The sequence below is a fragment of the Panthera leo genome, chromosome E2, assembly GCF_018350215.1.
Source record: "Panthera leo isolate Ple1 chromosome E2, P.leo_Ple1_pat1.1, whole genome shotgun sequence".
NCBI lineage: Eukaryota > Metazoa > Chordata > Mammalia > Carnivora > Felidae > Panthera > Panthera leo.
In genome coordinates, this window is record NC_056693.1 from 43,233,175 (window position 1) to 43,246,684 (window position 13,510).

The 13,510-nt window shown below is 49.4% G+C and overlaps 1 protein-coding gene across 6 annotated transcripts in view; it reads left to right on the forward strand.

The window, feature by feature from the left end:
• Nucleotides 1-13,510, forward strand: part of DUS2 (dihydrouridine synthase 2) — a 55,223-nt gene that overhangs the window by 38,585 nt on the left and 3,128 nt on the right. For all 6 annotated transcript variants that reach the window (XM_042919303.1, XM_042919301.1, XM_042919300.1 and 3 more), the window contains 6 exons: nt 4,686-4,751; nt 4,937-5,007; nt 7,238-7,324; nt 8,678-8,846; nt 11,406-11,527; nt 13,070-13,219. In XM_042919303.1, the coding sequence (XP_042775237.1) occupies nt 4,686-4,751; nt 4,937-5,007; nt 7,238-7,324; nt 8,678-8,846; nt 11,406-11,527; nt 13,070-13,219 (665 nt within the window). The remainder of the gene's footprint in view (nt 1-4,685; nt 4,752-4,936; nt 5,008-7,237; nt 7,325-8,677; nt 8,847-11,405; nt 11,528-13,069; nt 13,220-13,510) is intronic.

Here is a 13,510-nt window from a genome sequence, read left to right on the forward strand (position 1 = left end):
CTTAACCAACTGAGCCACCCAGGAACCCCTCCTCCCCCAAGATTTAATGACTCAGTTTATCAGTTACCCCCCCCGGAGTCTGAAAAAAAATTTTTTTAAGTAAGCTCTGTGCCCAGTGTGGAGCTTAAACTTACGACCCTAAGATCCAGAGTCGTATGCTCTAGTGACTGAGCCAGGTGGGCACCCCTGGAGTCTGGAAAATTTTTGAAAGGCTTCCCAGTGACTGTGACATACAGTCAGGTTTGGGAACCCCTGAGCGAACCCATAGCAGCCTTGGAGTTCCTCCAAAGTCCGGGGCTTGGAGACATGTCAACTGAGAGCCGAGGGGCTTAAGGAGTCATTTAGAGGCTCCTCTGTATTGCCTGTCTACCTTCTGAGAAGATCATGTGAGCATAGGCCAGGCTATCTGTAGATTGTGGACAGACTCTGTGCCAGTGGTGGTGGGGGTTGGCCTCTCCCAGCGGGCTTACTGAGAGCAAAAGTGGGTCCCCTCCACACTGGCAGAGTCCACCACCAGCCTTTGAGAGCAGCCTGGCCAGTGTCATGTGAGGCAAGTTGAACTTGGTCGCCTCTGCTCCCCTTCCCTTGGTGATTCCAAAAGTCAGGTTTATGAGGCCCTGCAGACAGGTTGGCGTTTGTCACCGTGTTGTGAGCTGCCAGGGCCTGTAGGGGTGACATTTTCTACCAAGCCATATGCATCTTTTACTTCTTTGTCAGTCTACCAGCTCTCTCCTTGTTGCCCCTCTTAGTTCCTTTGTTTTCATCCTCCATTCCGGCTTCCCTGTCTGCGCTTTAAACCTTCTAGTGCCTCTCATAGGCTAGAGTAACTTGAGATAGGGAACCACCAATGAAAGCTGCCATTATTTGTGCTGGCTGCTGTGTCAGCAGCTCAACCATATATATTCCTCCAGCCCCACTGTCTTTGGGATATTGGAAGATCAATGTGTTGAGGGGCTTGGTGCCTTTTCATTTTCCCCATGTGAAGATAGGTACACACACACACACACATATATGTGCACACTGTATGTATAATAATAATATATAATACTTATATATAAATAACATAACATATGTAATATATATAGTATGTACTGTAGTAATATATATAACGTGCCTATATATGTATATAGTACCTATAGTATATCCCTGCAGTTTGTAGGGTAATTTCCTTTTCAAAATATATTCTAGCATTTATTCCATTTGTTCTTCAAACCCCTTGAAGTAAATAGGGCAGGCATTTGTTATCTCTATTTGATCAACAATAATAAAACTAAAGCACAGAGAGATAAAAGTAGTTTGCCCAAGATTATATAGCAAGTAAGTAGCAGGCAGAGCAGTGTCTAGAGCCATGGTCTTGTGACCCCTATGCCAATATCAGTGCTCCCTCTTGATGGCATCTCAGTTTAGAGGTGCCTGGGTGTAGTTTAGAAGTGTCTAGCTATGGATCAGTTGACATCTGTACTTAGGAACCTCTAGTCAGACCCCTCTGTGTAGGATGGAGTGGATGTGGACAACTGTGGATGTCAAATTCATCACCCCCCCTTGGGGAAGAGGGCCCGGTATGGGGTGGTGTTGCTTTACAACACATGCACTCAGACATCTTTATTATTCTCCAGTTTTCTGGCTTCTCCTACCTAGGCTGTTGGCTCTGTCTTCTCCACTGCCCCTCTGTGGATAAGACATGTCTCACACATGAGGCAGAAGAGTTAAACTGCTCAGTTCATTCTGCTTCTTCTCTTTTTGGTGTTCTATCTGTTGAGAATTCTGTATAGGCGTGGGGTAGATAGGGGCAGGGAGGAAGTATTAATTAGTCTTTCGAAAAATCTTTCTTGGTAACACTGATACATCTTTCCTAGGTTAAGACCCTTAGTTTAATAAAAAATTTTTTTAAACATTTATTTATTATCAAGAGACAGAGAGAGACAGAGCATGAGCATGGGAGAAGCAGAGAGAAGGGGAGACACAGAATCCGAAGCAGGCTCCAGGCTCTGAGCCGTCAGCACAGAGCCCGATGCGGGGCTCGAACTCACAAACCACGAGGTCATGGCCTGAGCTGAAGTCGGACAATTAACCGACTGAGCCACCCAGGTGCCCCAAGGACCTTAGTTTTAGACTCTTAGTTGGTAATATCCTTTCTCTAACCCCTGGACTCCAAGATCTGACCCCCGTGGCTGCCCAGGGCATCCCCCTGTGCATGTTGCACTTGGGCCAAGGCTAACAACTGGCAGGGCCAGAACTTGAACTCAGTTCTCAGTGATACCTAAGCCTATGCTCTCCATCCTCCTTTCCACTCATTCCCCAACAACCAGGGGAGCTAAGAGTCTGCTTTTCTTGAGTCAGCTGGTAGATCTGGTGAGTTGAGCCTGCTTGTGGGTAGATGTGTTGTGTTATCTGTGTTATCTGTTATGAGCCTATCTCAGGTCCTTCTCCCTCACTGATTTTCATACTACAGAGACAGGTGGTGTGACTTGGATCTGGGAGAGTTGAGTCTAGGGGGGTTTCATGCTAGGGCCTAGCCAGAAGACAGCTTCTCTCACCCGTTCCCCTTAATGTGACCTTTGCAGGTGGCTGGGCATTTTGATTACTAATTTCCTTCCTGATTCTGAACAAGCACATGAAATGAACAGAAATACCAAAGAAAGTGCTTAGAGCTACTTGGATGAAATACAGCAAAGGAAGTTCTGCAAAACAGAGAACTGGATCAAACCAGCTCATGTTGCTTCAGTCACCAAATATCAGGGGGTTCTTGTATTTTTTTTAAAAAAAATTTTCATTGTATTTATTTTAGAGAGAGAGAAAGCACACACACACATGGGTAGGGGAGGGGCAGAGGGAGAGGGAGAGAGAATTCCAAGCAGGTTCCACGCTCAGCGCGGAGCCTGAAGCGGGGCTCAATCCCACAACCATGGGATCATGGCCTGAGCCGAAATCAATAGTCAGACACTCAACTGACTGAGCCACCCAGGCACCCCAAACATTATGGGATTCTAAGTCCACAATAGCAAAGGAACCTTCCAGATATGCTACGGTTAGCGTGAGGGATAGGACTCAAGGGAGAATTTTTTATTGTGTATCTCAGTGGATCTGGCAGTTCCCCACCCCCACTGCCTTAAAGGGTAGCTGCCCCCTGAAGGCCTGCCAGAGTGACCCTAGGACCACAGGTCCAGTATGCCTCCTGGGGCAGCATCTGGGGACTGTTCCTTCCTGCCAGTCTTTGGCATTGGTCCTTGGGCCAACAGGCCCTGTCTTGCCTGTGATCTGTTAACGTGCCTTGTCAGCCCAGCCTCTTCGTCTCATGTCTTCTGGAGCGGTTTGCCAGAGAATGTCCCTGAAAGGCCTCCTTGACTGGTTCTTTCAGTCTCGCTCTCTGCTGCCCCCACTTGTCTAGAACCAAGACTGGCACCAGCTGCGTGGGTGTCCTCTCTGCTCTTCTGGCAGTCAGTTCTTAGAAGAGAGCTCTTGGGATCACCTTCCCTCCAGCTTGTCTAGACTGAAATTTAAAAAAAAAAAAAAGTTTTTTAAAAATTATTAGTTTGAAGTAATCTCTACATCCAACGTGGGGCTCAAACTCATGACCCTGAGATCAAGAGTTGGATGCTGTATGACTGAGACAGCCTGGCACCCCTGGCCTGAAATTTTCGATAAGGGAAGAAGATAGCAATGCCACAGACATTCACTGTCATCTGCATGTCTCTTGATCTCTGATTCATACGTGACCTGGCCTTGACACTTCTCTGACACTTTCCTGTATAACTTCTTGATCTTTCTTTGAAGTCCTTTGCAATTACTGTGCAAATTAACACTTTATAATGTGTTGAATATGTTGTTTTTTCCTTTGCCATTTCACTTCTGTATATCTGACTCACCTAAAGAGAGGCATATAAGGACAGGGCCCAGGACCTGTAAAACCTTCCTTGCTCTCTCGCTCAGTAGATCCTGGAACAGCACTCAGGGAACATTGCTTTCACGCAGGAATGAAGCTGTCAGCCATGTGTTCTCAACCAGGACTAGGCCTCAGAATCCTTTGGAGGAGGGAGTATGTTAAGCTGAAACTTTTTTATTTTTATTTAAAAAAAAAATTTTTTTTAACATTTATTTATTTTTGAGACAGAGAGAGACAGAGCATGAACGGGGGAGGGTCAGAGAGAGGGAGACACAGAATCCGAAACAGGCTCCAGGCTCTGAGCTGTCAGCACAGAGCCTGACGCGGGGCTCGAACTCACGGACCGTGAGATCATGACCTGAGCCGAAGTCGGCCGCCTAACCGACTGAGCCACCCAGGCGCCCCAAGCTGAAACTTTTTTAAAAATTGAAAAGATTTTCTAGTTTTACCAAGAAATTGACATACATCACTGTATGCGCCTAATGCACAGGTCTGTAACAGAGTTAATTAGTATGAGCAGTTGTGGGGCGCCTGGGTGGCGCAGTCGGTTAAGCGTCCGACTTCAGCCAGGTCACGATCTCGCGGTCCGTGAGTTCGAGCCCCGCGTCAGGCTCTGGGCTGATGGCTCGGAGCCTGGAGCCTGTTTCGGATTCTGTGTCTCCCTCTCTCTCTGCCCCTCCCCCGTTCATGCTCTGTCTCTCTCTGTCCCAAAAATAAATAAAAAAAAAACGTTGAAAAAAAAAAAATAGTATGAGCAGTTGTGGTGGTTTTTCCAGAAGTGTTTGTGTTTTCCTCTCTGCAGATCCTCAGCACTCTTGTTAAAGGGACTCGCAGACCTGTGACCTGCAAGATTCGCATCCTGCCCTCGGTAAGGATGACGTGTTACATTTCAAGGTCCATTTTTTCAAAGGATGTTGTTTTGGGAGGAGGTGAATGGTTCTCGAGGACAGTTGACTTAGGTTGGAGGAGGGAGTGGGGCTGAGCTCACTTTTGGAGCTGGCAGCTATTCGCTGGGTAGCTTCTCTAACCACCCTGGACTGTCCTCTTCCCCAGCTGGAAGATACCCTGAGCCTTGTGAAGCGGATAGAAAGGACTGGCATTGCTGCCGTTGCAGTTCATGGGAGGTGAGTGGTTCCCTATCTAGTGACTGACTTGCAGTCCTCAACCATCGTAACAATCCTTTGTCAGACCCTAGGTGACAGCCAACTTTTTCTCTACATATGCAGCCTGCCTCTGCCTAGCTCTTTGACATCTTTTGAGTCCTGAGGGCAGCTAAACCCTTCATGGGTAGGCATTTTTCTTTGTTTCATTCACTGAACACCTACTGGTGGTAGACACTACACTGAGTTTAGAGACAGAGAAGGAGAGGAAGATTGAGTTTAAAGACACAAGAGGAAGGGGAAACGCCTCTACCCTCAGGATGTGTAAATGGTAGAGATTGAGTGATAGGTTCACAGTTGTACTGTGCAGCCAGGAAGTGGTGGAATTAGAACTCTGACTCTGAATCTCATTTGCTTTCCACTACATTGAGCAATAGCTTCTCCCCCAAATGACCCCATGCAGATGGCTCTGCTTTTAATGGCATTGTCTCTTTTGTCTGCCCTTCTTGGACTGCCAGCTGTCACAGTGACTACTTTAAACAGCTCTTGTATCTGTAGCTAATATGCTGTCTTCTGGGAGCTGAGGTGTTGCTAAAGGCTACTTTTGGTTTCCCAGTTAGACTTGTTCCGTGTGTCCATGATGTACATTTTTTTTGGTAAAGTTTACTTATTTTGAGTCAGGGAGAGCACATAAAAGAATGCGAGTGAGAGAAGGGCAGAGAGAGGGAGAGAAAGAATCCCAAGCAGGCTCTGTGCCGTCAATGCAGAGCCTGATGAACCGTGAGATCATGACCTGAGGTGAAATCAAGAGTTGGACACTTAACCGGCTGAGCCACCCAGGCACCCCTATGATGTAGTTTTGTACAGAATCCCAGGTCAACAGACTTTGGCCAGAGTGACCTCTCTTCTCTGAGTGATGTTCCTTTTGGGTTCAGGGTTCTTATAGGAACAGCCCACTTTTTGCTGGATGTGTCTATGACAGCATTTTCAGAGAAAATGTTAACTCCCAACATGTGTAAGAGAAAAGGAGAGCTGTGTGGGCTGAAGCCAGTAGGGGGCGGGGAAAGGCTACACACGTGTACATGCAAGCTCCTCCCTGTGGCAGCAGGCTCTAGGCTCAGACTGCCTGGTTTGGGCTCCCATTTCTGCTGCTTGTTGGCTGTATGTCCTTGGATAAATCACTTAACCTCTCTGAGTACCACATTTTTCATTTGGAAATTAAGATAGTTTCTGCTTTATAAGGTTGTCTTGAGGCTTTTATGAGGTTGTGAATATATAGCCTTGGCACAGTGCCTGGCATATGGTGTTCTCTGAATAAATACAGCTATTCCTTTTTACCAGTAGTTGGAAACACCAGGAAGACAGATTCGGGTGAGTTTAAAGAGGGGCTTTCTGGCCATCAAAGCTGTTGAGGATGGGTTCTGGGCTGAAACGGGCTGCTGGGGTGTGGGGAGGTAGAGGTGAGGATGGGTTGACAGGGCCTTCTGAGGCTTTTGTTGAGCCTCCTGACCCTTTTGTTGAGGAGCATACCAGAGGAGATGCACGCAGACAAGACCTGAGCAAGGGCTGTCTGGTTGACCATCTCTCTTGCTTGTTCCTGAGCATAGCTTAGATCAGGCTTCACTTCAGCATCTCTAAGACTCATTCACTCATACACAAGAACCTCTTGCAGTTGACCTTGGAAGGAGAGGGCTTAGGTTGTGGTCCTACCTCTCCAGGGCTTGTTGTGACAGTCATGATCTGTGGCCTGTCCTGCCTGCTGGGTCTGCCCTGTGCCAGGTGCCTCTCCCCAGGATCAGCTGCCCAACTCAGCCTCAGCATAGGCAGCTGTGTGGGAGTGGCCAGTCTGAGGGCAGCAGCTGTTCCCAGTCTCGTGGGGAGGGCAGCACCGGGACAGTAGGGGCAGCATTCTTATAGCACTGTCCCTCATCTCTGGCACAGGTGAAGGGAAGCCAAGGAAAGGCAGTGTGACCTCGGGAGCCAGGCCACCCACACCAGCCCTGTGCAGCCACGCCTCACCTGCAGGCCTGCAAGGGCTGGACTTGCCTTCTCAGCAGGGACTTCTGCTGCTCCTGCCCCTTACAACAGAGGTCATGGAGAGCCATCCTCTGCAGCCCAGAACCCTGTCCTTCATGGCCACATGGCCTTCCTGAGGTTCAGTAGGGAGGATGGTAGGGTTTGGCTAAGGTAAACCTTAGTTTGAACTGTGATATGGCCTCAGCCCTCAGCCCATCCTTTTTTCTTTATCTCCAAGAAAGCGGGAAGAAAGACCTCAGCACCCTGTAAGCTGTGAAGCCATCAGAGCCATTGCTGAAACCCTCTCCATTCCTGTCATAGCCAAGTAAGCCTCTCTTCTTCATCGTTTACTTTTTTGTGCTCCACCTCACTCAGAGAAGTTTGAGCTGGCATACAAAAAATGGAATGAGCTAGCATTAAAAAATGACCTAAGGGAAAAGGAGAAAAGGGTAGTACAAAAAAATGAGGTTGGACATGAAGCTGAAAAGTACCTATTGTGTCCACTAGCCTCTGGTGAGTGGCCGATGTAGGTGTGCAGTAGGCAGGGTCCCAGGGCATTTTGATAGAGGGGTTGAGGGTAGGAGTGTTCAGGAGACAGGGAGAGCAAGAAAGCGGCCTCTAAAGCAGACCCAAGGCAAAAGTGATGTCACACCCAGAGTTAGGTGTGCAGGGTGTAGGGTGAGTAGTCCCAAGCCAGAGCATACAGACGTATGGCTCAGGGGGCATAAGGCAGGTCACAGTCCAAAGCCCAGACAAGCATTCTGGGCAGCCATAGGACCAGGGGATGAGACTGACAGTTCTGAGGTACCAGTGACCAGCCCAGAGGCTTAGCAGTAAGACAGTGTCCAGTTGTCATTGGGGCGCTGGCCATGTGGGCCAGTCCAGTGCAGCCTTGTACCTTAGGATGGCATAGAGCCTGATGGCAAGATGGGAACAGAAATTCTAAAGCCCCGAAGTCCTGACAAAGGGCATGCCTGCCTGGTAGGAAGGAGGGAGCGAGTTAAGGTTGGGGGTGGTAGCCAGGCTTGGTTGTTCCCAGGCCAGGAGTTTTAGGGCTGGCATGGAGAGGGTAGGATACTCAAGACCCTGGATCCTGTTGCTGCTGCTGCCACCTGAGGGTCTTCCCCACCATACATATAAGGCTGTGCCTGGATTGAGGCTGCCACCTGGCCCCAATGGAACAGATGCAAATGGAGCAGTTTCCAAGGGGGCCCTTGGGGCCTCGGGGTGGCAGGAAGGGAAATTGCAACCAAACTGGGCCTCCTTCCTTCCTCTCATGATCACCACTGTGTCTGTGGTTTTTGACCCATCTGTTAGTAGGTATATAGGTGCTCCAGGCTGGGGATCTTTCTGTGATCCCAGCATCCACTTAACAGACCTATGTCTTCAGATTTGGGCTGGCTTTAGCCACTGTTTAGGATGAGGAGGAGGGAAGGAAGGTAAAATCTCTGAGACACCTGTTAAGTGCCAGGCCTGGTTCAGGCTGTTTCACTGTGTTATCTCACTTGGTGTTTCTGACCCCATAGTGGGGTGTGTGTTATAACCTCCAGTCTCCCAAAGTACTCACAGCTGAAGGATTTGGTCAAAGCCACATGGTTAATGAGTAGCAGATCTGGGAGTTGCTTTTTTCTGAAGATGCTAGTATGAGGATACCCCTCACTCCCCTGTTGCCTTTCAGCGGAGGATCTCATGACCACATCCAAGAATATTTGGACATAGAGGACTTTCGACAAGCCACAGCAGCCTCTTCTGTGATGGTGGCCCGAGCCGCCATGTGGAACCCATCCATCTTCCTCAAGGAGGGTCTGCGACCCCTGGAGGAGGTCATGCAGAAGTACATCCGATATGTACGTCTATGCACTTTTTCAAAAGAAACATTTTTCACTGTCTGCCACATTCCTGCAGAAGGTGCCTTGGGTGAGCCCCCAGCCCCCAGCAGCCATTGTTGTCCCTCTCCTTCTCTTTGTAGTTCTTATAATGTAGCATTGGGTCTCCCTGGTTTCAATGTGAAGAGAGGATGCTGGGGCAACCCCTACCATCACCTCCTTCTAAAGCTTTCTAGGCAATGAGGTCCTATCAAGGACCCTGGGATTCAGGATGCTGCTAAGGCCCCAAACATGTGAATCTTTCTCTCTCACATCCTCCACACACATATACACGCATGCACAACGACAATGGGATCTGTGTCACTGAAGACACTCATACCAGTGGTTGGTGCCTGAACAGCTACAGCTAAGAAAAGCCATTGTAACTATTGTTGAGGATAGATTATCTGTATAGAGACTTTGCATCTTGTCATGCGTCAGAATCACTTCTAAAACTATTCTCTTGCTGGGGTGCCTGGCTGGCTCAGTTGGTGGAGCATGTGGCTGGTGATCTTGAGGTCGTGAGTTCAAGCCCCACACTGGGTATAGAGTTGACTTATTTGAAATAAAATAAAACTCTTCTCTTGCTCATTCCCAGAACGCTTTAACCTCTGACTTAGGGAATAGCCTAACTTTAACCCTCTCCTTAGGGACTAGCTTTTTCCTCTCACTGAGAGCTTGATTGTAGTGCCAGAAACATTTCCCTCTAAAGGAATTTTAAAAAATTCTTTTTAATTTTTTTTTTTTTTTTTTTTTTTACTTTTGAGAGAGAGAGCATGAGCAGGGGAGGGGCAGAGAGAGAGGGAGACACAGAATCCAAAGCAGACTCCAGGTCCTGAGCTGTCAGCACAGAGACCAACGTGGGCTGTGAACTCATGAACCACAAGATCATGACCTGAGCCTAAGTCAGATGCTCAACCGACTGAGCCATCCAGATGCCCCATCCCTCTAAAGGAATTTTTTGACCAGTTCACCTGCCCTGTCCCTTTGGTACAATCCTGGAATTGTGTGAGTCTCTGTGATTAGCTGTACATGTCTGCAGGCAGAGAGACAGTCGGTAGACTTCTAATTCATCAGTGCACTGGGCCTGAGCAGAGAGTCTAGCCCTCATCCTCTTCGATACTGGGAGTTGCACCCTCCTAGGAGGGTCAGGAGCTTCTCAGATCCTCAGACTGCCCATGCCCCCTTCAGGCCATGGCCATGCCTTTGGCTCTGTGGCTGCCATGGCATGTGGGTATCCCTGGGACTGTGCAAGCTGGGTATGGTAGGAGGCCCTGAGGCTTCTAACTGCCCAAAGATGGGCAGTTTCTGTCCCTAGAGCCTCCCCAGCTTGATACTACAGCCCTCATCCCCTGGGTTCCAGGTGTCCTGTTGGGCAGGTTTGTGACCACCAGGCCATCCAGTACCCTGAGTCAGCTAGAGACCTTGCCTTAGCCTAGGTCGCCTATCTAGCTCTTCCACCTGAGTAGCAAGTCTGTAGCAGAGAAGATACATTCAGCTGTGCTGAGCTTGCTCACTGGGTAAAAGGTGATGTTGTCATTCTTGCTCAGTCCATCCTTTGGCAGCTTCTCAAGAGCTGTAGTCCTGAAGGAGGGGAGTGGCTTTCAAGCTTAGGCAGGGCTGCTGCTGGTCTAGTCAGGTGCCTTCTGACAAGCTGGATCAAGGCCTTGCCACCGGCTGGGGCTTTACCAACGTATGTCTGCTTTGTCCTCAGCATGTCACGGTACCTTCCAGGTTACTGAAGATACAGGCCTAGGTGGAGAGATTAGAAGAGTGTAGGGGGCGAAGGGTGGGAGGATGTTCTAGAGACTGGGGCACCCTCCACTCACTGCTTTTCTGTCTGCCCAGCTAGGCAGGCTTCTACTGGGTATCCCTGTGCAGTCAGCTTGCTTCCCGAGGCTGCATTTCTCAGTCTGTGGAGTAGGGGTAACAACTGCACCTCACGCTTGTGAAGCTCAGTGAAGTGACAAGTAACATGTGAACACGACTGGCACATTGTGCTGTGCCTTACCCATGGCTGGGGAGATTGGAGACAGGCTGTTGTCCCATCCAAGTACTAACCAGGCCTGACCCTGCTTAGCTTCCGAGATCAGATGAGATCGGGCGTGTTCAGGGTGGTATGCCCGTAGACTGGAGACAGGCTGTTCTACACTGTGTTTAGAAATGGAAGAATCTCACCCCTGTCCTGGTGCTGTTCCTGTCGCACCAGATTTTGACTTGCTCCTCCTCCCTGCCCTGGAATGGCAGCAGGTCCTCTGTGGTAGCCTATGGTGGCTGAAGCAGGAAGGGGTCCCCACACATCTGGACTTCTGTCAGGCTGTTCAGTAGAATATGCTCCTGACCCTCAGCTATGACTCTTGAGCGTTGTGCCACTAACAGGAGGAGTAAATGGCCAGGATGGAGGTGGCTTTTCTTATGAGGTCACACTACCTCATCTGCAAGCATACCTCTGATGCCCTCTTGGAGGCCCTTTCCCTGCCATAGCTCAGGCCTCAGAACCTGTCTGGGCAGCAAGTAGGCTCATGTTGGTTCTTCCCTCAGGCTGTGCAGTATGAAAACCACTACACCAACACCAAGTATTGCTTGTGCCAGATGCTACGAGAACAGTTGGAGTCGCCCCAGGGAAGGTTGCTCCATGCCGCCCAGTCTTCTCAGGAAATTTGGTGAGAGAGGCAATGGCCACCCATAATTACTTGCAGACGTTGCCCAGACTTGACTATGAGCCCTAGTTGACTATCAGGGGACCAGGGATACAGCTTCTGGAGGTGGATGTACTGGAGTGGGGTGGTGATGCAGTTTTGCCTCACAGAATAGGATACTTAAGAAACCTTTGGAAATTTCCATCTCTGGACTGATCTCACAGCAGAATTTTGGGAACTAGAGTGCCAGTAGGTTGGAGGAATCTGGGGACTGGGCTTGGGAATTCCTGGGGAGGAAGGGACTTTCCCAGTAACAGATCTGTCACACACCAGGCCATCAAGACCCAATGGTCAGAATTGAGCCCCTGGCCTGAGCCTGTGCCCACACCCCATCACTTTGCAGTCTGGGAGGCTACCCCATGGTCCTCTACATTTGATATAGCTCCAGTTCAGGTGGTTGACCTTTGGGGCCCCTCACAACGTGGCCTAGTACCTGTTCCTTTGGCTCCATATTTACCTATTTCCCTAGGCCCACACCTGTACTCAAACTGGGTCTTCTGCCTGAATGCTCTCTCCTCCTCATGTTGGCTGTCTGCTTCCTCCTTCCTCAAAGAAACTTTTCTTTTTTAATTAAAAAATTTTTTTTAACGTTTATTATTTTTGAGAAAGAGAGACAGAGCATGAGCAGGGGAGGAGCAGAGAGAGAGGGAGACACAGAATCTGAAGCAGGCTCCAGGCTTCAAGCTGTCAGCACGGAGCCCGATGTGTGGCTTGAACCCATGAAGTGTGAGATCATGACCTGAGCTGAAAGTCGGACACTTAACTGACTGAGCCACCCAGGTGCCCCATCAAAGAAACTTTTCTAAACCATGCTTGTGCCCAGGCACCCATCCTCACAAATACCCTCTGGTCCTCAAGATGCTTCCTAGCAGGGAAAAGAGTTGCCAGAAGGGTCTTCCCAACCCTGTGCTTGTGGTGTTGGTTCAGTCCCTATCCCACATAGCTTAACCAGGGTTGACTCAGGTGTCTAATGAGCTCAAGAGAAAGAGTATAATTTTGTAGCTCTTGATGGTACCTCAGTTTAGTCTAGGCCTAACTGCTTGTGGCCGGGGCAGGAAGTGGGGAACCACTTAGTGGTCGTGGCCTCTGTCTCTTTCTCCCTTGGGTCCACATGAGGATGAGGCTGTGCATAAGCCAGGCGCTTGTTCAGTGTAGGTCAGTTCACTCACTGTTGGCTAGGGTCACTTGCATGTGTTTTCTTCTTTGGAAGAGAGGCTGGGCTTAGGTGGTAGAGGTGACCTTTACAGCCTTTTCCACCCACCCCAGCTTGTCTTCCAGTGTCCACCCCCAGAGGCTCACATTCACTCTTTGCCAGTCCAGGCTGATCCCAGGGGTAGGTAGGAGGCACCCCCTGATGGCTAGATCTCAGTGGTGTTTTCATATATATGTGGGGCGGCGGTGGGGAGGAGGGGCATTTCTCAATGGCAAGGCCCTGGGCTCCTGCAGTAGTTTCCTAGATGTTGATTCCACTAAAGGATTTACACTGCGTTGCTTATCCCTCCACAGTGAGGCCTTTGGCCTTGGTGCCTTTTACGAGGAGATGACACAAGAGCTGAATGCCCGGCGGGCTGAGTTCTTAGCCAGGACCCCAGAGGCAGCGGGGGAACCAGCTGAAGACACCTCTGGTATCATTAAGATGGCTGTCAAGTTTGACCGGTAGGTCCGCAGCTTGGCCTCAGCTTGGCTGGGGCCAGTGCCCTCAGCTGGCTGCTGTACATGGTTAATGCTAAGCTTAGGGACTACAAGTCTTCTGGGTTTGGATACTCGTTCTCATTTTTCAGTGTCCCAGAGATGGCATTTTGAGGAACACGGCCCCTGAAAAAGCCCAGGCAGCACTGTCAGGGGTGTGCATGTTGTCTCAAGTGTGACTAAACACCTTTTCTTTGATCCACCCCCTCCTACAACTTGGGATGGAGAACTTGTCTCCTGTTCTTGAAAGCCTATGCT